At 36.9% G+C, this 27,570-nt stretch overlaps 1 protein-coding gene across 1 annotated transcript in view; it reads right to left on the reverse strand.

The window, feature by feature from the left end:
- Positions 1 to 27,324, reverse strand: part of TMF1 (TATA element modulatory factor 1) — a 42,238-nt gene extending 14,914 nt beyond the window's left edge. Inside the window, 9 exon segments of the mRNA XM_028518054.2 lie at positions 348 to 514; positions 754 to 771; positions 773 to 897; positions 18,234 to 18,339; positions 20,596 to 20,722; positions 21,350 to 21,453; positions 23,415 to 24,067; positions 24,070 to 24,621; positions 26,935 to 27,324. Of these exon segments, the coding sequence (XP_028373855.1) occupies positions 348 to 514; positions 754 to 771; positions 773 to 897; positions 18,234 to 18,339; positions 20,596 to 20,722; positions 21,350 to 21,453; positions 23,415 to 24,067; positions 24,070 to 24,621; positions 26,935 to 27,076 (1,994 nt within the window). The 5' untranslated portion in view covers positions 27,077 to 27,324.
- Positions 27,325 to 27,570: the final 246 nt, after the last annotated feature.

Below are 27,570 nucleotides of genomic sequence, written 5' to 3' on the forward strand. Positions count from 1 at the left end.
ATATGCAACTGATTAATGTTTCTCTTGCACATCGATGTTTCTCTTCCTATTTTTCTCCCTCTCTTTAAAATAAATAAATATGTAAAATAATATACAGTAAATTACATGGCCAAGGTTACAAAGTTTCCATGTAGATTTCTATGAAATTTACAGAATGAGGGGGCATTCATACATAATAAACAGTGACTGACGGACTCTCTGGCTGTTGAACTTGCTTTGAACAATTACAAATTCATTTATAGTTAGGTTTATGTGTTGTAAGTGATCAAATAATAGAAAAAAGGATTTCTTCAACTTCCTGCACTTAAATGATTTTAAATGAGTTGCATCTTTATTCATTTTCTTACTTGTATGCACTGTCAAGAGCAGCTTGAATACTTCGGTTTTTTTCTTCAAGTTCATCCATGTCCACCTGAAGTCGGCCAAGATCCTTCTCTTGGTGTTCCACCACAGAATTTAGCTTTTTAATATTTTCTCTATGTTGTTTCTCAACTTCTTCTTTGCCATCAAGGATCTGTATTATAGAAACAGGCAAAAATATTCTTCAATAAATAACACCATGGTAAATAATTGTATTCAGGAATCTTGAGTGTTTAATAACAAAGAACAATCTTAACATTGATTTATTAAATTGTGAAAAAAGTCCTTCCATGTGATATACCCCAAAATCATTCCAAATGTTTTATTTATAAACTATAGCCAACTGTTCATATAGTAATAACAATTTATATGTAAACAATGATTAACATTCACCTGTTTTAAATGTTGCAAACTCTTCCTCTAGCTCTTTAACTTTTTTCTTCAGCTTTGCAATAATATTTTCATTTTCTTTGTCTTTAGCTCTTAATTTCTTAATGATGTTAGAACTATGCAGCTGCTGTTTTGAAAGTTTTTCTCCTGGCAATGGCAAAAAGTATAAATTCAAATAATGATGATTTCCTTAGAATGTAAATAGAATATTTACCTAACCAGTGTAATAAAATGATGGGATATTTTTTAAAAATCACAATGTTGTAACCACTAATGTTAAACTGATTTGGACAAGAATAATCAATGAACACTAAAATTACTAGGTGGAAGGGTGGTGGAGAACAAGATATTTACAGTCTTAAAGAAGCACTCCCACATATTACATATGAGTTAAAAAGGGAAAGATTTACTTTTACAAACAAAAAAAATTCTGGCAGTAATCACCTTAACCATTCAGTTTTGGCATCAACGGTTTTGGTACAGCTTGACATTATGTGTCTACTGACGTGAAGCGGTAGGTGCACAATATCACAATATTTCTTATTAGAAATTTGATCTGAATCTAATCATGAATAAAGCAACAAATTCCTGAATATAAAGTATTCTGTGGGACAACTGGCCTGGACTCTACAGAGTCTTCAACATCATGAAGAAGACAGAGCTATCCTAGAATGTTGAAAGATTAAAAAACAAGTGAACTACATACAATCCTATCAAAATTCCACAGGCAATTTTCACAAAAATAAAATTTAAAAAATCTTAAAATTCAGATTTAACTGCAAAAGATCTCAAACACCAAAAGCACTCTCGAGCAAGTACAAAGCCAGAGAGATTACATTTCCTAACTGCAAAACATATTACAAAAGTACCATAATAAAACAGTATGGCACTGTCATAAAAACAGACATATGAATGGAACAGAAAAGAGAGCTTAAAAATAAATCCACACATCTACAATCAACTGCTTTTCAACAAGGATGCCAAGAACACTGAATGGGGAAAGGACAGTCTCACTAAATGGTATTGGGAAACTGAATTTCCATGTGCAGAAGAATGACATTGGACCTTATCACACACCAAATATAAAATTAACAAAAAACAGATTAAGACTTAAATGTTAAGACCTGAAACTCTAAAACTACTAGAAGACGAGAAAAAAGCTTTTTGACATTGGTCTTGGCAATGATTTTTTGGATATACCAAAAGCATAGATTACAAAAGTAGTAATAGGCAAGTGTGATTACATCAAACTAAAAAATACTGCACAGCAAACAATCAGCAGAGTGAAGAGACAATCTACATATGGAAATAGCTGCCCTTTTGTGTCTAGCTTATTTCACTTAGTATAATGTTTTCAAGATTCAACCATGTTGTAGATTGTATCAAAATGTCCTTCTTTTTTGGCTCAGTAATATTCTACTGTATGCGTATACCACTTTTGGTTTATTCACTCATCTGTTAAGGAACATTAGGGTTTGTTTCCATCTGTTGGCTACTGTGACTAATGCTTCAGTGAACATTCATTTACAAATATCTGTTTGACTAGGGACAATTCCTTTGGATATATACTTAGAAGTAGGATTGCTGACTCATATGAAATTGTATTTTCAGCTTTTTAGGAACCTCCAAACGTTTCCATAGTAGCTGTACCATTTTATATTCATACTAGCATGTTATGAAGGTTCCAATTTTCAATGTTCTCCCAATATTTGTTATTTAATGTTTTTGTATTATTTTTTAACTGAATTTATTGGGGTAACATCGGTTAATAAAATCATATAGGTTTAGCCCTGGCTGGCGTAGCTCAGTGGATTGAGAGTGGGCTGCGAACCAAAGCATCGCAGGTTCGATTCCCAGTCAGGGCACATGCCTGGGTTGCAGGCCATGGCCCCAGCAACTGACATTGATATTTCTCTCTCTCCTCTCCTCTCTCTCTCTCTCTCTCTCTCTCTGTCTCTCTGTGTGTGTGTCTTTCTCCCCTCCCTTCCCTCTCTAAAATAAATAAATAAAATCTTTTAAAAAACATATAGGTTTCAGGTTTATAATTCTATAATACATTGTCTGTATACTGAATTGTGGGTTTACTACCCCAAGTCAAGTCTCGTTTATAAAACTTAAAGCTTATTGATGATGCAATTACAGTTGCCCTTATTTTCCCCCTTTGCTCTGCTATTCCCTCAAACAATCCGAACCACTGTTTTTCATGTCCATGAATCATGTATATAAGTTCTTTGGCTATTCCATTTCCTATACTGTACTACATCCCCATGGCTATTCTGTAACTACCTACTTATATTTCTTAATCCTGTCACCTCTTCACCCTTTCTCTCTTTCCCCCATCCCATTCGGCAACCATCTGAATAAAGAACTATTTTTCTCTTGCCACTTTTAAGATTCTCTATCTTTAACCTTTGGCATTTTAATTATGATGTGTCTTGGAGTGGGCCTCTTTGCATCCATAACTGGGACTCTGTGCTTCCTGCACTTCCATGTCTATTTCCGTCACCAAATTAGGGAAGTTTTCTTTCACTATTTCTTCAGATAGATTTCCAATTGCTTGCTCTTTCTCTTCTCCTTCCAGCAACCCTCTGATGCACCTGTTGGACCTTCTTCAAGTTGTCCCAGAGACTGCTGATACTACCCTCATTTTTTTTGGATTCTTCTTTCTTGGTATTGTTCTGATTGGTTTGTTTTTTGCTTCCTTATGTTCCACATCATTGATCTGATTCTCGGTTTTATGCACTTCTACTGCTGTTTGCCTGTAAATTGTTCTTTATTTCAATAGTGTAGCCTTCATTTCTGATTAGGTCTTTTTTTATGCCACTAAGGTTCTCAATAGGTTCTTTGAGCATCCTTACAACCAGTGTTTTGAACTTTGTATCAGGTAAGATTGCTTATCTTCATTTTGTTTCGTTCTTTTTCTGGAGTTTTATTCTGTTCTTTCATTTGGACCATGTTTCTTTTCCTCATTTTGGCAGCCTCCCTGTGCTTGTTTCTATGTATTAGGTAGAGCTACTTTGACTCCGTGTCTTGGTAGTATGGCCTAACATAGTATGTGTTCTGCAGGGTCCAGTAGCACAGCCTCCCCTTTCACCCAAGCTGGGTACTCAAGGTGTGGTCTTGTGTGGGCTAAGTACACTCTCCTTCTGTAGTTGAGCCTTGGTTGCCGTTGGCAGATCAATGGGAGAGATTTACCCAGGTCAGTCAGCTGGGAGGACTGGCTATGACCACTGACCTCCAACCTCCACTATCCATGGAGGATCAGCTGTGCAGGGCAGGATGGTGGTGTTCCAACATGGACTGTAGCTGTCCACTGGGTGCACTGGCCCTGGGGTTTCCTGTGTGGTACAGGCCAAGGTCAGACCCCATCTTTGTTATGCCCAGGGCACCCTGCCTGAGCTGTAAAGCAATCTGATATGGCTGCTACCTGAGCTGGGCTTAGAGATACCCAGGCAAAGCCAACTGTGAATCTAACATGGCTGCTGCTAGGGCGCACTGAAGCCAGATCTTGCTTATTTAATAGGATTTAGGAGCCAAGACCAGCAACTGATATGGAAAAGCAGCTTGGGTGGGCCCTAAGCTGAGGGGTACAGAGCCTCTGGGGATCTCCAAGTTGGAACAAAGTGTTAGCCAGGTTGATAGAGTCTCAGGTTTTGCACTAGCTTATTGGCTCTGTTGGGGGGAGGTTTCAGCAAAAGGACAATGGCTTCTGCTCGCCTTGATATCAGCCAGACACTTCAGTTTCACCCTATATACCACTGGTGCCTTTCAAGCTGCTACCCCAGTGCTGGAGCTCAAAGGGAGAGAGTCTGTGTAGGTGAGTCCATGTGTGGGTTCTTTAACACATTGCATACCAGATAGAAATCTCTAAGACATATGCCAGGGACCCGCACATTTTTGTGCAAATTACACGTTATTTAAATCATCATAACTACAGATCATAATGCATTTTAGGTGTTGTTTTTCAATAATTATAACATTTTTATTTACAAAAACAATTAAACAACTAATTAGACAGTTAAAGTTCCTAGTACTTTTTTTAACATATGGTACTGCATAAAGCATTTTCCTCTATGAAGAGGGACCAAACAAAATTTACATAAGTATCTAGATTTGTTCCTCTTTCCATGGGTGGCACAAACTCTGCAGCCTCTCCTAGAAAATGTTTTCTTTCCATTTGCTGGATACACGTAGGTTCATGCTGCTTCATATCACCTGACACCTTTTGGGTGGATCTTTATAAGGTGCTCTCCTTGAACCCCCAGGAGAAGGGCTGGACAGATTGTCTCTGGTTCCAGAGAGCCTTCATTACTGTCATCCATTATCCAGTCCCTTGCCACCAATAGCAAAAACAGTTCTTCATTTCCTCTTGGCCCTTGTTGATAGTTTCTATTTCCTTTTCATGTTGATATCATTTGCAGTGAGCTCATTGTAGCTTCCCTGTAGTTTCTGGTAGCTCATTGTGAGCTCATGAGCTTCCTGACAATCATTGCTTTGAACTCAGTATCTGATAGTTGAGTTGCCTCTATTTCATTTAGGATTCTTTCTGAGGCTTCCTCTTTTCCTTTCATTTGGGAATTGTTTGTCTTCCCATTGTTTGTGAGACTCTTCTAATAGCAGAACTGTTTATACTTCATTTTTGCTTGTGGGGTTGAGGCGCGCAAAACACGAGAAAACTCGTGAGCAGTACACAATGTGTTAAGAACTGCTTGGCCCTCCAGCAGTTTTCTTCTACCAACTGAATCCCCACTGATTTTTGCAGCCATACATTGTGGGGACTTATCTTCCTGGCACTGGAATCCTGGGCTGGAGGACCTGGAGTGGGACAGGGACTCCTCGCTCCCAAGATATCCCTCTCAAATTTTTACCCACATCGGTTTTACACCAGCCCATGAGGTGTCTCCATCCCTCTGAGCTATCTATCCAGACTGCATCCCTAACAATCTGGATAGATGGTTTCTTTAATCCGTAGTTGTCAGACATCCACTCAGCTCCATTTCTGACATTCCTAAGCAATGGCTCTTCTATATTTTTAATGGCTGTTCTATATTTTAATTTTCATTTGCTTGTGTGAAGAGAAAAGCCATATTGCCTACACTGCCATCATGACCTGCAGTCTTAAGCCTCTTTCCATTACCATTTATCCCCACTTTACCCAACTTTACCTGCCTCTCCCTCTGGTAATCACCATACTATTGTCTGTGTCTATGACTTGGTTTTCCTTTTTTTTTTTTCTTAATCCGTGAACCTTCTTCAACCAGGTCCCCAACCATCCTACCATCTGAGAGATGTCAGTATGTTCTCTGAATCTATGAATCTGTTCCTATATTTTGAGTTTATTTTGTTCATTAGATTCCACGTATAAGTGAAATCAGTATTTGAATATCTAGAATAGCAAATTAATAAAGACAGCAAGTAGATTAGAGGTTATTCATGACTAGAAGTAAAGAAAAATGACAACTGCTTAATTGTTAGTTTTTGTTTGGGGCAATGAAAAAAGTTTTGGAGATAGTGGGAATGTCTGCACAACGTTGTGAACGTAATTGTACACTTAAAAATGAAAATGGAAGATTTTGTTATATTTCATCACAAACTAAAAATAATACGTCAAAAATTTGAATTATGTACTTTATTTTTATAACTTTTTAAAATTTTAATTGTTGTTCAAGTACAGTTTTCTTTTACTCCCATCCCAGCCCACACCCCAGCGCTCCCCATACCCCTCCCATTTCCAGCACCCCTAGTTTTTGTCCATGTGCCCTTTATACTTGTACCTGTAAACCCTTCCCCTTTTCTCATGAAATTCCCTCACCTCTCCAATCTGGTCATTGTGAGCCTCTTCTCTATGTCAGTGTCTTTGGTTATATTTCACATGTTTATTTCTTTTGTTCTTAGGTTCCAGTTAAAGGTGTGATCATATGGTATATGTCTTTCACTGACTGCCTTATTTCACTTAGCATAATGCTTTCCAGTTGTATCCATGCTGTTGCAAAGGGTAGGACCTCCTTCTTTCTCCCTGCTGCATAGTATTCCATTGTGTATACATACCATAGTTTTTTGATCCATTCATTTACTGATGGGCACCTACGCTACTTCCAACACTGGCCTATTGTAAATAATTGTGCTGCTATGAACATTGGGTGCAGAGGTTCTTCTGAATTCGTGTTTCAGCATTCTTAGGATATAATCCAGCAGTGGAATTGCTGGGTCAAAAGGCAGATCCAGTTTTAGTTTTCTTAGAAAATTCCATACTGTTTTCCATAGTGGTTGTAGCAGTCGGCAGTCCCACCAACAGTGCACTAGGGTCCCCTCTTCTCCACAACCTCTCCAACACTTGTTGTTTGTTGCTTTATTTATGATGGCCATTCACAATGGTGAAAAGTGGTATCTCCTTGTGGTTTTAATTTGCATCTCTCTGATAGCTAGCGATACTGAGCATCTTTTCATGTGTCTCTGAATCCTCTGTATGTCCTCCTAGGAAAAGTGTCTGCCCAAGTCCTTTGCTCATTTTTTAATTGGGTTCCTTGTCTTCTTAGAGTAGAATCATGTAAGTTCTTCATATATTTTAAAGATTAAAACCCTTGTCTGAGGCGTCACTGGCAAATATGTTTTCCCATACACTTGGTTCTCTTTTTGTTTTGATACTGTTTTCTTTAGCTGCGCAGAAGCTTTTTATTTTGATGAGGTCCATTTGTTTATTCTTTCCTTTATGTCCCTTGCTCTAGGGGACATATCGGTAAAAATGTTGCTGTGTGAAATATCTGAGATTTTCCTGCCTATGCTCTCCTCTGGACTTCAATGGTGTCACTACTTATATTTTAATCTTTCATCCACCTTGAATTTATTTTTGTATATGGTGTAAGTTGGTGCTTGAGTTTCATTATTTTTGCACGTAGCTGTCCAATTCTCCCAACACCATTTGTTGAAGAGTATATTTTTACTCCATTTTAAGTTGCTGCCCAATTTGTTGAATATTAATTGAACGTAGAGACTTGGGTTTATTTCTGGGCTCTCTATTATGTTCCATTGGTCGATGCGCCTGTTTTCATGCCAGTACCAGGCTGTTTTAATTACAGTGGTCTTGTAATTCACTTTGGTACCAGGTATTGTGATCCCTCCTACTTTGCTCTTCTTTCTCAAAATTGCATCAGCTATTCAGGGTTGTTTATGGTTCCAATAAATTTTTGAAGTGTTTCTTCTATGTCTCTGAAATATGCCATTGGTACTTTAACAGATATTGCATTCAATCTGTAAATTGCTTTGGGTAGTATGGACATTTTGATGATGTTAATTTTTCTGATCCATGAACACAGTATATGTTTCCATTTGTTTGTGTCTTCCTTCATTTCTTACTTCAGTGTTGTATAGTTTTCTACATACAGATCTTTTAGCTCCTTGGTTAGGTTTATTCCTAGGTATTTATATTTTCTTTTTGCTATGTCAAGTGGGATTTTTTCTTTATTTCTGCTTCTGCTGTTTCATTGTTGGTATACAGAAATGCCCTTGATTTCTGGATATTCAGTTTGTATCCCTCTGTTTTGCCAAATTCATATATTAAGTCCAGTAGTTTTCTGGCGGAGTCTGTAGAATTTTTTATGTATACTATCAGGTCATCTGCAAAGAATGATAGTTTTGTTGCCTCCTTTCCAATTTGAGTGCCTTTTATTTCCTTTTCTTGTCTGATCACTGTGGCTAAAACTTCCAATACTGTATTGAATAGAAGTGGTGAAAGTTGACAATTTTATCTTGTTCCTGTTCTTAGTGGAAAACATTTTGGTTTTTAGTTTTTGCCCATTGAGTATGATGTTGGCTGTAGGTCTCTCATATATGGCCTTTGTTATCTTGAGGATTGCTCCCTCTATTCCTACCTTGCTGAGCGTTTTTATCATAAATGGGTGCTGTACCTTATCAAATGTTTTCTTCATCTATTGATATGATCATGTGATTTTCTCTTTGCTTTTTTTATGGGATGTATTACATTTACAGATCTACAAATATTGAATGATCCTTGTATCCCTGGATGAATCCTACTTGGTCATGGTGTATGATCTTTTTAATGTATTGCGGATGTGGTATGCCAATATTTTGTTGAGGATTTTAGCGCCTATGTTCATCAGTGATATTGGCCTGAGGTTTTCTTTCTTTGTTGTGTCTTTATCTGGTTTTGGGATTAGGATGATGTTGGCTTCATAGGAAGAGTTTGGGAATCTTCCATCATTTTGGATTTTTTGGAATAGTCTGTGAAGGATCTTCCGTAAATGCTTTGTAGAATTCTTCCGTAAATGCTTGTAGAATTCTCCTTTGAAACCATCCAGCCCAGAGCTTTTGGATGTTGGGAGTTTTTTTATTATTGCTTCCATTTCATCTGCTGTTATTGGTTTGTTCAGGATTTCTGCTTCTTCATTGAGTTTTGGAAGATTATATTTTTCTAGAGATTTGTCCATTTCACTTAGGTTTTCAAATTTCTTGGCATACAGTTCTTCATAGTAATTTCTTACAATCCTTTGTATTTCTGTGGTATCAGTTGTAATCTCTCCTCTTTCATTTATGATTGTGTTTAGTTGGGCCCTCTCTGTTTTTTTCTTGATGAGCCTGTTTAAAGGCTTGTCAATTTTGTTTACCTTTTCAAAGAACCAGCTCCTGGAAACATTGATCCTTAGAATTGTGCTTTTAGTTTCTATGTCATTTAATTCTGCTCTGTTCTTGGTTATTTCCTTCCTTCTACTTGCTCTGGGCTGTCTTTGTTTACATCCCTGGAGTTCTTGTAGGTGCAGGGTTAGGTTATTGGTTTGAAATGTTTCTTATCTTTTTTAGGTAGGCCTGTATTGCTATGAAATTCCCTCTCAGGGCTGCCTTGGCTGTGTCCCATAAATTTTGGGTTGTTGTGAGTTCATTTTCATTTGTTTCCAGAAACTGATGTCTTCCCTAATCTTATTCTTGACCTATTCATTATTTAATACCATTCTATTCAATCTCCATGATTTCAGTGTTTGCATTTTTTCCCTTGGGTTGGTTTCCAGTTTCAGTCCTTTGCGGTCAAAGAAAATCCTTGGTATTATTTCAACATTGTTTAATTTGTTGAGGGTTGTTTTGTGTCCTATCATGTGGTCTGTCTTTGAAAATGTTCATGTGCATTTGAAAAGAATGTGTACTTAGTTTCTCTGGGAGGAAGGGCTCTATATATGCATCAGGTCCATTTCATCTAGGGCATTGTTTAATGCCACAATATCTTTGTTGATAATTTGTTTGGAAGATCTGTCCATTTTTTGAGAGTGGGGTGTTAAAAATCCCCTACTATAATTGTGTTGCTGTCAATATCTTTCTGGAAGTCCTCTAAGACTTTCTTTATGTATTCGGTGCTTTTATGTTGGGTGCATATAAATTTACATTTATGGCTTCTTGGTGGATTCTTCCCTTGAGTATTGTGAAGTAACTGTCTGGGTCCCTCTTTTGGTCCTTTTTTGAGTCTATTTTGTCTGATATGACTATTGCTACCCTTTGTTTTTCCTGTCGTTTGCTTGGAAATCTGTTTCCAGCCCTTCACTTTCAGTCTGTGTAGATCTTTTGTCCTTAGGTGGGTCTCTTGTAGACAGCAAATGTGTGGGTCAAGCTTTCTTTTCCATTCAGCTATTCTATGTCTTTTGATTGGAGCATTTTATCCATTTATATTTAAGGTTATTATTGACAGGTACTTATTCATTGCCATTTTCGTACCTGTGTTTCTCTCTCTCTCTCTCTTTTCCTTCCTTTCCTTAAAGCAGTCCCTTTAGCATCTCTTGCAGAGCTGGTTTGTTGGAGGTGTATTCCTTTAGACTTTCTTTTTTTCTGGGAAGCTCCTTATGTGGCCTTCTAACTTGATTGAGAGCCTTGCTGGGTAAAGTAGTCTTGGTTGCAGGCCTCTGGTTCTCATTACTCGAAGTATTTTCTTTCCATTCTCTTCTGGCTTGGAGCATTTCCATTGAGAAGTCAGCTGCTAACCTTATCAGGGCTCCCTTGTATGTGACTTCCTGTCTCTCCCCATTGCTGCCTTTAAGATTCTCTCTTTATCTTGGAATTTGCCATTTTAATTATGATATGTCTTGAATTGGGCCTTTTTGGGTTCCTCTTGATTGGGACTCTGTGTTTCCTTGATTTGTGTGACTTTCCCTCATCAAATTAGGTAAGTTTTCCATCATTACTTTTTCAAATAGGTTTTCTACCTTTTGCTCTTCTCTTCTCCTTCTGATATCCCTATTATACGGATATTATTACTTTCATACTGTCTTGCATTTCTCTTAATCCCTCTTCATTCTTTCTGAGCCACTTTTCCTTTTCTTGCCCTTTCTGGGTGTTTTTTCCTACTGTGTCCTCTGGCTCGCTGATCCGATCTTCTGCTTCATCAATCCTGCTTTTTTTTTTTTTTTTAAGATTTTATTTATTTTTTATGGAGGGAAGGGAGGGAGAGAGAGAGGGAGAGAGGGGTGGGGGAGAGAGAGAGAGAGATCAATGTTGGTTGCTGGGGGTTATGGCCTGCAACCCGAGGAATGTACCCTGGCTGGGAATCGAACCTGGCACACTTTGGTTCCCAAGCCCGCGCTCAATCCACTGAGCTACGTCAGCCAGGCAGATCAATCCTGCTTTGATTCCTTCTAACTCTGTTCTTCAGTTCAGAAATTGTATTCTTCATTTCCTCTTGGCCCTTGTTGATACTTTCTATTTTCTTTTTCATGTTCATATAGTTTGCAGTGAGTTCATTGTAGTTTCCCTGTAGTTTCTCGTAGCTCTTTTGAGGTCATTGAGCTTCCTGATAATGACTGGTTTACCTCAATATCTGATAGTTGAGTTGCCTCTATTTCATTTAGCATTCTTTCTGAAGCTTCCTCCTTTTCTTTCATTTGGGGATTGTTTCTTTGTCTTCCCATTATTTGTGATACTCTTCTTGTTAGCTTTAGCTTCTTAAATTTATCTGTTTGGCTCCCTGAGTTTATGGTGTGAACTTCTGTGGTAGAATACTGTGAGATTCAGTGGTGCAGTCTCCTTGATCTCCCGAGCTCAGTAATCTTGGGCTGTCATTTATCTTGGCTTTGTGTTTTTCTTTGGGTTTGATTGTTGGGTCTTTCTTGGTGGGTCCTTCCCACCACCTCCTTAACTGAGGGTCACTCACTCTGTCCACCACCTCTTTTATTTTATTGTGTTGGTGAGGGCAGGTTGTGCTGAAGCTGGTTCTTCCGTGTTTACAAGGTTTTGATGATTCTCTCTTGCTCTTGTTCAGCTGTTTTCTATGGGTAGTTTCTCCACTATTTAGTTGTATATCCAGATAGGTCCTGGTTTGATGTTTGAATGGTTTCCACTCCCTCCTTCACCTTCTTCTGTTGTTATCTGTTGATGGTTCCTATGTTGTTGGGTTTCCTCTTCCAGTGGGTTATCCTGGTGTTCACCACTTCCACCTACTCTTTTTTGTGATCATTTGGAGGAAGAAGGCAAAATGGTTTATAAACACCAAGAGAATATTCTATGATATTTTACAGCAGCAGCCAGCAGAGAAGAGGTAGGAGATCCTTTGGCTCTGTACAGTATTAACTGTGATCTTCCACCCAACCAGCCATTTTTTAGAAAGGATGGAAAGATGATAAGAGTTTTGTTGGGGTGGGAAGGATTGTAGTTGGATCTAGAAAGCAGTGAGGTATGGAAGGTCAGATTATGAGGTGAGGTGATAGTAAAGGATAGTAAATAGGTGTAGTGTATGAGAGAATAGAGTTAACCACTACAGTAATAGAGTTCAGGAAACTGTGAAGTGGGCTTAGATCCAGGAGGGGTGTTGGAAGTATTTACAATTTTATGGAACAGCTATTATTTACCATAATATTAGAGCAACAATCATATGACAGAATGTATGTGAATCTGGATAACAAGAATAGGGAGTATAGGACCTTGAGTAGTATGCTAAAGGAACGCAAATGATGTGAAGGACAGTAAATTAGCAATATACTATGAAAGATAGAACAGAGGAAACCTGTCAGATGATACAATATAACCAGCCAAGCAAAGGAAGACTATGCAGAAAGAAAAGGAATACAAAAATACTATAAAAGATGTAAGAATAATGAAAAAAATAATAATACAAATATGCAATAATTTGCAGGTTCTCTCTAATAGCAAAGTAAATTTTGTCTCACTGTCTCAGCTGTTGTGATGTCCCCTCTTTGCATCCAACTCTGTCTTTTCACAGTTCCAAGTTTTTTTTTGGTCTCACTTGTGGGTATTTAAAAAAAAGGCAGGAGAAGGGAGGAAGAAGAGAGATAAAATTGGAAAGAGGAAGAAAGAATAAAACAAGAAAAAAGGAAAGAGAGGAAAAAGGAATGGAAAGATAAAACAATCCTAAAAATTTAAAAAATGAAAAATTACTTAAAAGAAAAAAAACAAAGCTCTCTTATTGGTTTCAAACTGTCCAAACCAGTTTTTCTGGTCTTTTTGGCTGCAGCAGGCTAAGGGGCAATTGGTATGGCTTTTCTCCCTTCCCAATCTGCACTCAGCTAGTCTTGTGCCCACTCTCCCCAGAGCTAGCCTGATGCCTCTCCCAGAGCCTTGGGTGTTGGATTCAGGCTTTTCTGAGAGCGCTCTTTCCTCCAGGGTTACCTCTGTGGGCAGGGGTGCAGCGCGCACTCACTCAGCCAGGTTGCCTCAGTCCTGCAGGCTTGTGCGAGCGCCCTTCCTAATGGTATGGGGGTGCTCAGGGGCTTCTGCACAAACTTCCGCGCCACCTTGGGATCGCTGCCCAGCTGGGTAGGGAGGAGGCCCCGCGGCTATTGGCAGAGTATTCACCAAACAGTTTTTCTTTTGAGAAATTCCTCCTACTCAAGCCTGCTGCTCCATCCAGCCCAATTCTCCAGCCAGACCAGTGACTATCAGGGTCAGTGCCCGTCACTGTGTGACTCTCAACTCTCCCAAGCCAGCATCCACAGACTCTGTAGGTGATCACAGCCCCTGTGTGTTTGCCACTTTGTCCTTTTTACCATCTCTGCCACTTCAAGCAACCAGATCTCTCCAGTGGTGTTTAACCCTTGATTGGCCAGGGAGGGAGGGAGAGAGTGGTTGACCTGGCTCTCTCCCAAGGACTCTGCAGCAGACCCGGGGTGGGCACCAGGCCTGGTGCTGCAGCCACTCTCGTTCTGGAGCTGGTCCCTGGGACCTTATTGACTTCAAGCACTCTTCTTAACATTCAGTTTTTTAGTGTCCACTACAATTTTTGGTCTCGTATTTTCATATATGCTGGGTACTGTTGGCTGCTTGCTCTGTTCCTCTGTAGATAAGCTAGGTTTTTCTCCCATGTGTAGGGGGGAGTGGAATCTGCTCCCTCCTACCCTGTCACCACCTTCCCTCTATGAATTATACACTTTAAATGGGCAAAGTATATACTGTCACCACCTACCCTGTCACCATCTTCCCTCTCTGAATTATACACTTTAAATGGGCAAACTATGTATGTTATCACGTGGGTATTAGACTTATCGGAGAGATCACTTCCTAAATTATATAAATGTCTAACCACTATGCTGTATTACCTAAAACTAATATAATCATGAACATCAACTGTAAGTGAAAAAGAAATAAATTTTAAAAAGGGCAAAACGAAGACAGAATCTATAGAAGAAAATATTTGCAAGTCATAAATCAGATAAGAGATTAATATCAAAAATATATAGACTCATGCAACTCAACAGCCAAAAAACAAATAAGTCAATTTAAAAAAATGGGAAGGCATGGATAAACATTTCTTGGCAGAAGACAAAAAATGGCCAACACACCTATGAAAAAGTGATCAACATCACTAACCATCAGGGAAACTCGAATCAAAACTACAATAAAATACAACCTCACACCTGTCAGGACAGCTATTATCAAAAGATAAAAGATTCATATTGGCAAGAATATGAAAAAAGAGAACACTTGTACCCTACTAGTAGGAATGTAAATTGGTATAGCAAGTATTGAAAATAGATTAGAGATTCCTCAAAAAATTAAAAACAGAACTACCTCATAATCTAGCAATTCAACTTCTAAGTATACAACCAAATGAAATGAAATCAGTATTTCAAAGAGATATCTGCACTCCCATGTTTACTGCAACATCATTCATAAGAGCCAAGATACGGAAAATACCAGTCTGTCAATGGATGAATGGATAAAGATGTGGTGTATAGAGGAAATATGGTGTGTGTGTATGTAAATTTAATATTACTTAGCCTTAAAAATAAGAAAATCCTGCCATTCGCAACAACATAGATGAACCTAGAGTATGAAATAAAACAAACGAGGCACAGACAATGCATGATCTCACTCATATGTGGAATCTAAAAACGTGGATTCATAGAAGTAGAGTAGAATGGTGGTTAGCAAGACGTCGATAGCAGGGGAAATGAGATGTTGATCCAAAGGTACCAAGATTCTGTTATGCACAGTAAGTTCTTGAGATCTAATGTACAGCATGATGACTAAAGTTAAAAATATTGTATTATACACTTGAAATGTGCTAAAGGGCAGACCCTAACCACAAAGGTGAGTGATGTATTAATTAGCTTGATTATATAATCATTTCACAATGTATACATATATCGAAAAACCATGCTGTAGCCGTGAGTACTATGGCTCAGTGGGTTGGGTGTCATCCTGCAAACCAAAGTTGCCAGTTCAATTGCAGGTCCAGACACATGCCTGGGTTGTAGGCCAGGCCACCAACTGGGGGCATGCGAGGGCAACCAATCAATGTTTCTCTCTCTCTTCCTTCCCCTCTGAGTAAATAAATAAAATCTTTTTTAAAAATCATGTTGTATACCTTAAATGTATACAATTTTTATTTGTCTATTATACCTCAATAAAGCTGAAAAAAAGAATTTAAGAGTGTAATGTCATGATATGTCATCTGTTTTCAAATGGTTTGGCAATATGCAGAAAGATATGAGGGTGTGGCTAGATGTTAATAGTTGATGAATAGAAGTAATGAAACAATCTGTTATTCACTGTAGTATGCTTTCAGCTTTTTAGCTTTTCAACTATGAGTTTAAAAATACTTCTAGGGGATATAGAAGCAATATGTAAGCATTCCCAAATAAAGTCTATTTTCCATATAAAGAATTTCATTAAGCAAAAGAAAATACCAGCCTACCCCTGACTAAATTACTAAATTCCAAATAGTGAAATTTGATATTAACATTTTAAATAATTTCTTAAAATAATAAAACCATACATTTAGCCTTTCCCTCCATCTCTGATATTGTAATACAAGGTAGTTAGTGACTTCAAGGTGTTTTTATCAACTCTTCATTCTATTTTAATGTTTAGACTGGGTTTAATTATCTTTGTACCTGTATTTTCCTTTCCTAAAGGACAGAAAGTGTGTTTACTTATTATTGCACCAAATACAATATCTGACAGGCTAACTGATAAATGTTAGCTTAATATGAGGGAGAACTCCCCCCAAATTGGAATTTATTTATAAAAAATTGTGAATTTGAGCCCTGGCTGGCATAGCTCAGTGGATTGAGCATGGGCTACGAACCAAAGCATCTCAGGTTCGATTCCCAGTCAGGGCACATGCCTCGGTTGCAGACCACAGCTCCCAACAACCGCACATTGATGTTTCTCTCTCTCTCTCTGTCTTTCTCCCTCCCTTCCCTCTCTAAAAATAAATAAATAAATCTTTTAAAAGTTTTTTTTAAATTTATTCTTACATGTTTAAACTGTAGTCACCTTCAAAGTCCTCTCCATTTGATGCAATGCACCTATTAAGACATTTTTTTCCCAATGCTCAAAATATTTTTTTTAATTCACCAATTTTGATGCCGTTTTTTACAAAAACGTACTTCTATCGTTTTTTTTTTTGTTTCACCTCTTCCACACTGGCAAAACATTTCCCCTTGAGGATTTTTTTTCATCCAGGGAAACAAAAATAAGATGCTGGGGGGTGAGATAAAGTGAATAGGGAAGGTGGGGCATGCTGGTCACGCTGTTTTTGGTCAGAAACTGTTTAAAGCCAGCTCAGTGTGGGCAGGTGAGCTCACAAATCACCCATCATGAAATGGGCAAACAGTTTGAAAGAGTCTTCAAAAAAAAATTCACTGAAGCTGAATGCAGCCTCACACCAATGTCAGCTGGCACACTGATACAGATGGGTTCCTAGAACACTCACCTACCAGGGGAAGCCTATACTACAAAGGGCCCACCCACCAGAAGATAATTCTATTCTGGGGGAGGGCCCCCCCTCATACATGAAAAGAAAAAATTGGGTAAACTCTTTTAAATGAGGCAAATGTTTCCTATTGTTCTCAAACACTTAACTCTGAAAATTCACTTAGCTCAATGACTTAATCATGGGAACAATCATCACACCATAATTTGTAATATTAACATTTTAGAAATAAATGTACAATATTAGGAAAACACTAGACATTTTATGGTATATCCACATAATGAACTTGAATATAACCATTCATGATGGTATCAAAGTATTTAAGGGAATAGGGGAATGTAAAAGAAGATTGCAAATTAGATATATGATCTTAATTATGTTTAAAATATATTAAAAATGTGTGAAAAAGAGACTAGAACAAATGAACAATTCATTATAAAATTGAATTATGACCTATTTTTCTCTTTGTTCATACACTTCTTGTAACTTCAAAATATCTACAAGTCGCACATATTATTCTTTTAACTAACAAAACATTAAGAAAAGTAAAAGGCTCTAGCCCAGTGGCTCAACTGGTTTGAGCATCGCCCCACACAACAAAAGGTTGTAGGTTCATCCATTTGGAGGCAACACATCAATGTTCCTCCCCACACCCCACTTTCCCTCTCCCTTTCACTCTTTCTAAAATCAATAAATATATCCTCGAGGATTTAAAAAAAAGAAAAATAAATAAAAGAAAAATTCACTTGGACACTTTTTCCAAAACTACCTTCTTTCCTATATTATTAATACTAACAAAATTAATTCAGTGATCACTTGTAATGATTTATCTCATGAAGAATCTTTAATTTATATAACCCTGCTAATTATAAACCTTTTCACAGAGTACTTAATAACTGAAAAATTAAAACATGAATATAATGAAAATTCACCAGCAAATACCAGAATAATATAATAATACCATATAGTCCCAAGCTAGAAATTCAGACACTACAAAAACTCCAGAATTATAACCTTAAATATCTTGGTTTAAAGGACACACTCTAACACCTCTTACAAGCTTTCTTCAGGAAGCACAAACTTCTATTTTTTAGGGAGTTATTTTTATCCCTCCATAGAAACAAAAAGCTACATATGGGTAACTCTGCTGCTATACATCTTGCTCCCCATCCTTCCATAAATTACCATCTACAATTTCTAAGATTTAAGTTCAAACCTTCCTTGCTTCCAATATTTTTTATTAGGAAGCAGCAGCTAACTAAGTGGCAAGTATTTTTCCTGTCTTCACAGTATTTTTCATAATCAACTAAGTACATACCTTCTTCCATTAATCCTTGGATCTGCTCATCTTTCTCTTTCAAGAGGTCTGAGGTTTCACTACTATTTAATCTAGTTGCAAGTTCTTCTTTTATACTTTTGATTTCCTAATTTAAAAAATAATGTAAATATCATGAAGAATTACTTTAACTCTGGGCATATATTTCAATTTTTTCCACATTCAAAGAAGTCATCAATAATCACATTCTTGATAAGAATATCTAAGTTTTGTTCTGTTAACCTGAATTTATTTATTGCCTTGGTTTACTAAGGAAACAGCTTTGAAAACAATATAGAACCCCCGAATTCACATACATATAGGTTTTAATATAGAAATATAAAGAATAAGTTAAATTTCAATACTCCACATTTTCTACAAGCATATGTGGAATAACATTTCAAATAGTACATGTCTCCACTTCTCACTGTATTTCTTTTCCTTATGAAAACTCACACTAGTGTACTGTGAAATGACAGGAAAAACATGATTATATAAAGTATGATCTACTTTAATAAAGCAGAAGTTCAGTAGAAACATGTCAAGATAGTTTATCTTTAAAGCTACAATGGAAAAGTATGGTGATGTGCAAAGTGTTCCATAACCTAAAATTTGGTTTTAAAAGATTCTCTGAAATTAAATAATAGCTTAAAACAACTAACATTTACTAGATATGTAAAGTATACTTTGCATCCAATATCATTTAATCTTCATAAGCCTATGAAGGAGGCACCTGTATTATTCAATTAGGGAAATAAGAAAACTAAGGCTCAGAAAGACTGAGTAAACTCTGAAGGTCTGAGAGCTATTAAGGGTGTAGAATTATGACTTGAAACCAGGTTTGTGAAGCCTCAAAGTCCATACTCCGAATCACCCACAACACTACTACCCATTTCCAACTTTCAAATTTGATTCATGTATCAAAGTTTAGTAGAATGTCATGTCTTCCATGAAACCTTTCTCAGTTCCCCTGGTCAGAATTCATCCTCTGTGATACCGTTCCAAACTGCTAATTTATCTCTAGAACTTACTTCATTCTGCCTAGTACTTCACAGTTGCTGACAATGTCTTCCATCACTAGGAAGCAAATTCATCACTAAAGGTAATTCAATTTACCTTTGAATTTCCTATGCCTCCCATGCAGGGGGTTCATACAAGGTAGTACATATAATATGTTAAAATTCAGAGCCTAAATTTTTTCCACCTACAGTTAATGATTTGGATATATTTTAGATTTGTAATTCAAAATGCAGTACACAAAACAAACATTACTTAAAATCTAATTTCTTGATTAAACTGGTCTAAATGAAATACAGTAGGGACAAGAGGAGATAAATTGGTTAGGTAGTCTGAGGTTATTATCAGTGTCTGAAATGAGCTAGCCAGTTAAAGCAACTAAGCAAATGGAAGTATATATTTCTTTTCTGTAAGAGTATACACAGAAAAATTATAAATACACTATTAACATTAACACTGGTCAAGAAGGAGGAAAGCAACCGAACTGGGAATGGCAAATACTGAGGAATGTTATTACTCAGAGTTGAGATACAAGCAATAAATACTAACCTTAAAAAAATTAAATACATAAGTGAATACTTACCTTAGAGGATTACCAATTTCTGAACTAGCCAACTGTTCCAAATTATAAGACTCAGAACAATAATCCCCAAACAGGAGTGATTTTGCTCCAAAGGGGACATTTGGCAATGTCTGGCAACATTCTTAATTAGCACAACTGAAGAGAAGGAGGGACTTCAGTAGGGAAGAGTGATACTGTCATCTTGTAAGTAGGGGCCTGGGACACTGGTGATCACCCTATAATGCACAGGAGAGTCCCATACAACATAAAATTATGCGCCCAAAATGTCAATAGTGCTGAGGTTGAGAAGTCCTACATTAGAATAAATGTTATGCCTCCCAAGAGTCACTAACCATTAGAAATATTTTGACCTGAAGAATTATATATACCTATGTATGTATACATGTGTGTGTATATATGTATATATAAATACATTTGAAGTGGTGGAAAAATAACAAATGAGAGTAATGATAAATTTTACTTAGTGTTATTTAGACTTGTGTTATTTTAACAAAATTATCATTTACAAAAATTATTCTAGTGATCCTTGCTATATATCTTCCAAGGACTTATACATAAATTATATGGACAAGTATGTGCTTAGAATTTTGTAAGTATCAAAATCTATAATTCTAAAGGTATTGAAAAATTTACAATTTCAGTGTTTTCTATAGTATCCTTTTACTCTTACCTCTCTTTTTTCCAATACCAAAATAGTATGAAGGCACTCCTAAAAATCTATTGTCTCTACATAGTTTAATTAATATTACTTTAAACTTCCATTACCTTTTTAGCAGCATCCCTCTCTTTGCAGGCTAGCTGAACTTTCTTTTCTGCTTCTGCAATTCTTTGAGTAAACTCATCTTTCAAAGAAGAAATGTTGCTGCTTTCTTCTTTCACTCTGAACATTTCACTAAATTTAAAATAATACTGAGAGTAAGGATAGTTATTTAAATAGTCTAAAGGTAATAAGGTTGAGTTCACTTTACAAAGGGAAATAACATTGTCTTCAGTATATATAAAATAAATTAGTTTTAGGCATCTTAACTTTTTAGAGGAAAATTATCTGCTTAATTTATTTTAATAAGACAACCCATTAGCAACTAAAAATGTCACCAATGTTTGACATGTAAAAATAATATAAAAGTAAAATTTTTCAGTTTGAGTCTTGTGCTACATTCTACCAATCACCTCCTTAAAACAAACCAATACTCAGTATTGTTTTAAATTACAATATCAGTGTTTTCTTTAAAGATATGTTTTAAACCTTACCTCTAAAATATTATTAATAAGGGGAAATAGGTTTCCCCCCTCCCCACAAAATACCTCTCTTCAATGCCTCTCTTCAAAGGTAATACAGTAAAGATAATGTAAGGAGAAAGGTAATCTCTAAGGTTAGAATTGAAATGCTATTCAAATTTCTAACTATAAACAAGTTAAATTATAAACTATTTTTATTTAAAATACATTCTTAAATAATAACCAAGTATAGAAGCCTCTACAAAATGTGTAAAATCATTCACATTTGTTAAATACTTACTCTTTAAGATTATCATAAGCTTCTTCTAGAAGTGCTTTTTCTTTACTAAGGGATAATAACTGAGCCTCCCTTTTGTCCAGTTTCTCATTCAGAAATTCAACTCTCTAGAAAAGGAAAATATGCAAAAGTCAAACATTTAACTTTAAAAGACCATTTTACATGCAGTGATGAGTTGAAAAGGTAACTAACCACTATAACCAATAAAACAGCACTACTCATAAGAAGAATTAAAAATAATATTGAGAACAAAATGAATATAGTACAAAAAATACTCATACAAGGTTGGTAAGAGAGTATAAATTAGTACAAGCACATAGCAGGTGGGAATGTAAATTAGTAAGCCATTTTCCAAAAAACAATTGGGCAATATCTACCTGAAGATCTACATACCTTTTAATGTAGAAAATTCTACTTTTAGGTCTACCTTAGCGGAGAAACCTGTTGCATGTGTTATTATACAAAAACACTTACAGAGGGCTGTAACAGCAAAAACTTGGGAAGACTGTATGTATCCCACCAAAAGAGGAAAATAGATAGAAACAATTAAATAAATAAATAATAATAATAATAAAAGGGGCTTCAAAGCCTCTACCAATGTTCTATATCTTAGCTGGGTAGGGGATATACAAGTATATGTTCTTCCATATTACTCTTTAATCCAAACATGTAACATGTAACTAATTTTAGTATGATAACTTGCACTTAAAACATAACTTTAGAAAATCCATAGATATGCAATTTTAAAAATCTGTAAAATATATCAGAATAAAGCTGAACAAAAAGGAATGGTTAGGATATACTAGCAGCTTAGGTCCTGCTGAAGCAGTGATAAACTTGTATATGATGGGGGAAGAATGGCACCTTTAATACTAAGAAAATAAATAAATAATAAGTCTTACTTTAGGTCTAGATTAATTTAGAAATCACTTACCTTCTGAAAATAGTTAAAAAAATATCTTATTGATAAAAAATAGTATTGCTTTCTAGGAATTCAAACTGCTAGTAAAGCTATAGCATCACGTTTTGTTTGTGAATTATACTAAACCCAGGTAAGAGAATCTGGCACATTTTTACATTAAATAATTCAGTCCCTGGCACTTACAGGACATTTGTTCAAGACATCCTGTATCTCAGAGAAGTCTATTAAAGATGGCAGATCTAACTCAATTTCTGTATCTAAAAATCATAGGAAAAACCAAAACTGTGACTTACTTAATGTTAGTTAAAGATTTTACAACCTTTTACATGTGTTAGGTAGAAGCAACTTGACATCCTAAGCAACGCCTTTGTTCTTTGGACATTTCCCCTTATTATTATCAGATAGCTATTAATAGGAAATATTAAAAATAACATAAAAGAGAAAAAACAAACTAAAGCAATAATAATAACAACAGAATACATCAATTATTAATCTAAAAGCCCTGGCCAGGTAGCTCAGTTGGTTAGAGTGTCATCCTGATTGACCAAGGTTGCAGGTTTGAACCCAGATCAGGGCATCTACAAGAAACCACCTATGAATGCATAAGTAAGTGGAACAACAAAAGCAATGTTTCTCTCTCTCTATATATCTCAAATCAATAAATTTAAAAAATTAATAATTAATCTAAAAATAATTTTTCATTTAAGATTTGCTACAAATAATGTGAACATGTAAAAAATGTTTCGATGTTAGGAAAAACCATATAATATTTAGATTTGTTTTAGCTCTATCTGCAAAGGAGTTGAAGATATATGTTAACTTACAAAGATAGTCCTTTGCAAAATGACAAATTAATGAGCATTATATAAGAGGTGATAAGGACTTAACAGCAAAGTCATAAAAGGAAAACATTTTTATGCTGTTATACTGAAATATCAACTTAATATCATAGTTGCCTTAGAGAAATTTCAAATAACTTACTGTGAATGATTCTTCAATGTTAAGGCCCTTAATGCCACATTAAATAGCACAATGCCTTTTTTTAAATCAGTACAAGTCATTATGCATCACTAAATATTAAAAGTAAACACATGATTTAATCTCTGAGAAGCAATCCAAAAAACCTCTTCCACTTTCTAGAATTACCTTGCAAATATCTTCCTTCTCAGAAAGTGCTTCTAGCTGACTTTCAGCAGCTTCGCACTGCTCAGCCACCTTGTCTGAGACAGAATGTCCTTCATTCACTGGTGCCAAAGAAACCAAGATATCAGGCTGTTCACAGTTCACAGGAGTTGCACTTCGTCCACTTTCTTCCATTTCTGCTTCCTCAGTGGGTATAATTAATGTTTCATTTACTTCTTCAGATTTTCTTTCAACAGGTTCAACTATTTTAGTCTTTGGAGTTGAAGAATTAACTATAATGGGTACTGAAGTATAACCCTTGCCTGACAACTCATCATCTGAATTGATTTCACTTACACTTCGGCTATCTAACGACTGAACACTAAATGAGTCTATTCTTTCAAAAGCATCTGATGAGCAGCAACTCTCAGTGAGTTTTGGGAAATCATCTAAACGATTATACTCAGGACACGCAGATGCTGAGAGAAGCTGAAAAGATGTCTGCATCAAGTGAAGGCTTGATTTTGAATCTGTAGCCTCTTGCCTTGAACTTGCTGAGCTCTCACTTATTACACTTTCATGATCTAAAACTTCAATATCACTGGTGGTAGAAGTACCTGATGAGAAGGTACTAACAGGAGGAGAAGGTGTATTACTCTGTCTATCTTCGTGTTTTGTTCCTTTGCTTCTGAGGTCATGTCCTTTGTTTCTGCTGTGAGAGACTGCATAGACATATTAGGTACATTTTCCCTAGTTGTTCTCACATTCATTATACTCTCAGATGCTTTCAAACTTATGGTTGACACCTTCATAGCAGATTCTTTATTAATGGTTTCTCCATGCTTGCCTTCAGTTTTAGGTGGCAGAGTACCTACTACCAGAGTTTCCCCTGAGGATACACAAGGAGAGAAGTCTTTTACTTTTGACTCAATTGTTTCATCTGTTCTTGACTGTCCAGTATGCAAGGTTTCCTGTAACGTGCTTTTCACTTCTTCTTTTGGTCTCTGTGATTTAGCTGGTGGTTTTGATACCACTGGACTCTTCTGAATGGTCTGGACATCCGATGGAGAGAGAAAGGCACTAAAGAAATTTTCAGATTCATCTACCACCGTTCTCCGAACTGGCTTTGTAATTGCTTTAGGAGAGGCTACTGGTTGGCTCTGAGGTTCAGTGTTTGATTTCATCCCCCAGGTTGACGTATCCCATCCTCCACTGACAGGGGGACTTACTCCTTTGACAAAAAAATATATATACATATATTTAAAAATAAAAATATATTACATTAATATTATAATCATTACTATAAATCAATATAAATGTTTTTTTTAAAAAAGAAAATCTATGGAATTCAACCTATAATTTGTACCTGTTAAACTCCATGTTTGTTATATAATTAATTAGTTCACAGGTTAACTTTGGCCCTTAAAGAGGAAAACTGGTGTGAATCTGCCCAAGAGGAACTAGGTAAACGACTGGACTGGGCCTGGACTACCAGAAGCAAGTTTGTTATTCCCTCCCACAACAAATTACGAAAGTAATGGCATGTTCTAAAACCCACGCTAAGTCCTAGACACATATGATGCATTTCATAATGGCAGTATCTTCACCTAAAGGTCATGTGTGGTCATGGCAAATTGATCCCACCTTCTATTCAGTTAGTTTCATATTAATTTTATTCTTGAACTATCAATAATAATATATAGTTATGAGCTGGAGAAGAGGGCAACAGTAAAAAACTGAACCAAAATATTGGTGACAAATATCCTTTTCCAAAGACCAAAGTAAACTGATGGGAACAGTGACTTCTAGAGGAAAATTCATTTTCATCCACTTAATGACAAGCACATTCTCCAAGTCTCACTTTCCAAACCCACTCTGTGAGAAAGTTTTGCTCTCTTCCTAAATTCTAAATTATGTCAGCAAATAGTAGGTCATATGAATTTCAGAAATGTGCATTTTATTAGAATTATTGCTTTTTTGATATAGATGGTAATTTATACTAGGATTTTTAAAAACACTCCAGAGAAAATATCCTGCGTTTAAAAATAAGATAATTGTATTTATTAGTCATAGAAATATATGCTACCAAAACACCCAATAGTAAACATGGCATATTCTCTAAAATATTTAAAGCATTTCTTCTTTTTAAAAAAAAATCTACCTTTTCAAAATTCAAAAGTGGCTGACCAGAATTATCATAAATTATACATAATTAGAAGTTGGTGGCCAGAACACAAATTACCTAAAAACTCCTAAAAACTACCAAGCCCTGCATTAAAGTCTATATCCTTTAATATGGTTTTGGAGGTATACAAGAAACTTCAGTTTAGGGACATAGTTTTATATCCATTTGTTCAGCATATGAAAACAATGTGAAAAGGCAAAAACCAAAATTAAAGATATAAATGAACAGGCAGATTAAGTCTACTAATTAATTTAATTTAATAAGTCATCTTAATGAATTACAGAAGTCAAATTTGCCTCTTGGGGAATGTTTTATATAAAGCCCAGGTTTCTCTGATATCCACTTAAATTAGTTCATTTTGAACACTGGTAATGTCATAATGACAGCAATATAAAATAAAACATAGGTGATCAATAAACGGTAATGGCATTTCACTGACATCTGAGTGTATTCTGAATAACCTATTTTAAAAATATATAGCAAACAATTCAAGTCCCAGGTTTCCTAAAACGAGTATTCTTGTGTTTAAAACTTATATTGTCGTCTCTAAAGTTCAGTAATTCAACATGTGGGGTGCCTATGAAAAAAGAAGTTAAGCTACTCAAACAAGGTCTAACATCTTGTAAAACATAGTAAGATCATGATATAGGCAAGGGCAAAAAATTCTAAAAATGTGGTACCTCAAATTTAGGTTCTGACTTCCCACGATGTAAAATTAAAAACTCAGAAAGTAGTCAAGAATAACATTCTTTTCCACAGAGATCACACACACCCCAAACCTGCAAATCTTTACCCCACACTGTTCCTTACACTCAGAGCCAAAAATAATGAAGATCCCTGACGAACCCAACAAAGAGAAACAGCCATCTGTAAGTAAACCCCCAAATCTGGGCCCCAGGGTCCCTGGGTCGTCTCTGCAGCACACTCCACCCCCTCTCGCCAAGTGGCCTGGATGAGTCACTTGGCCTTCCTGAGACTGGTTTTCCTCTGGGTGAAACACTGTCATCGTACTACCGGGACCGAGGACCTGGTCTTAACAGGAGAAAGCCATGGACACACAGTCGCTGCACGGAGCAGAAGCGCTCTCCCAACGTTGGCGACCGTCCCTGGGTCCCAGTGACTGACTCCGGACTTGGGATCTTAACAGTGTCCCAGGCCACTCTAGTTTGGGGAACATCGTGCTCCAAGTACTGGTCACGTGAAGCCGGCCGGACCCGGCCCCAGAGCCAAAAGCTAGGAGGAATGCGAACTCGGATTTTCCCTCTGAAAAGCGCAAGGATCAACTCCAGTCTAAATAAGCCTGAGGACCGGACCAGCCTGCACTTCACCTGCGGGACCAACCCACCGCCACTCCCTTACCCGGCTCTCCATATGGAATGGTCTCGGCCCAGGCGCCCGGCTCCTCTTCCTGAATGTCCAGGACCCTGTCAATGGATTTCTGGGCCTGAGACAGGGCCTGCTTAGCAAAGCTGGAGAGCTGGGATGCATTGAACCAGCTCATCCTCCCTCCTCAGCCGGCAGTGGTGGCAGTAGTTCCAGGTGGGAAGGCCGAGGGCCAGGCCGACCGGCGAAGGCCCAGGGGAGGGTGCGACAGAACAATTTCGCCCACTTCTCCACTCGGTGGGATCTGTCAGGGGGTGCCCATGACCTCAGGTCTCCCCCGAGCGGGGATATTACCCTCAGTCCTTCCCACAGCCCAGACGACAGAGCCGACTGCGCATGCGCCAGTCACTTCCACGTACACAACCACCAGACGGCCTAGTCCGGAGTTCCGTGTTCCGTCATTGGAGACCAAACAGGAGGAACATTAACGTCACATCCGGTAGCCCAGGGTTGCCATTAGTTACTGAGGAACACCGGACTGACAGTAATTTCCACTGACAGTAATTCCAGCCTTTGGGCAGGAGTTCTCAGCAGAGAGACCCTATTCCTCTGGAATCAGCGACTTTTCATGAAGACTCCTTCCTACCGTATAACCCGCCTTATTAAGAGCTA

The sequence above is a fragment of the Phyllostomus discolor genome, chromosome 7 (assembly GCF_004126475.2).
Source record: "Phyllostomus discolor isolate MPI-MPIP mPhyDis1 chromosome 7, mPhyDis1.pri.v3, whole genome shotgun sequence".
Taxonomy (NCBI): Eukaryota; Metazoa; Chordata; class Mammalia; order Chiroptera; family Phyllostomidae; genus Phyllostomus; species Phyllostomus discolor.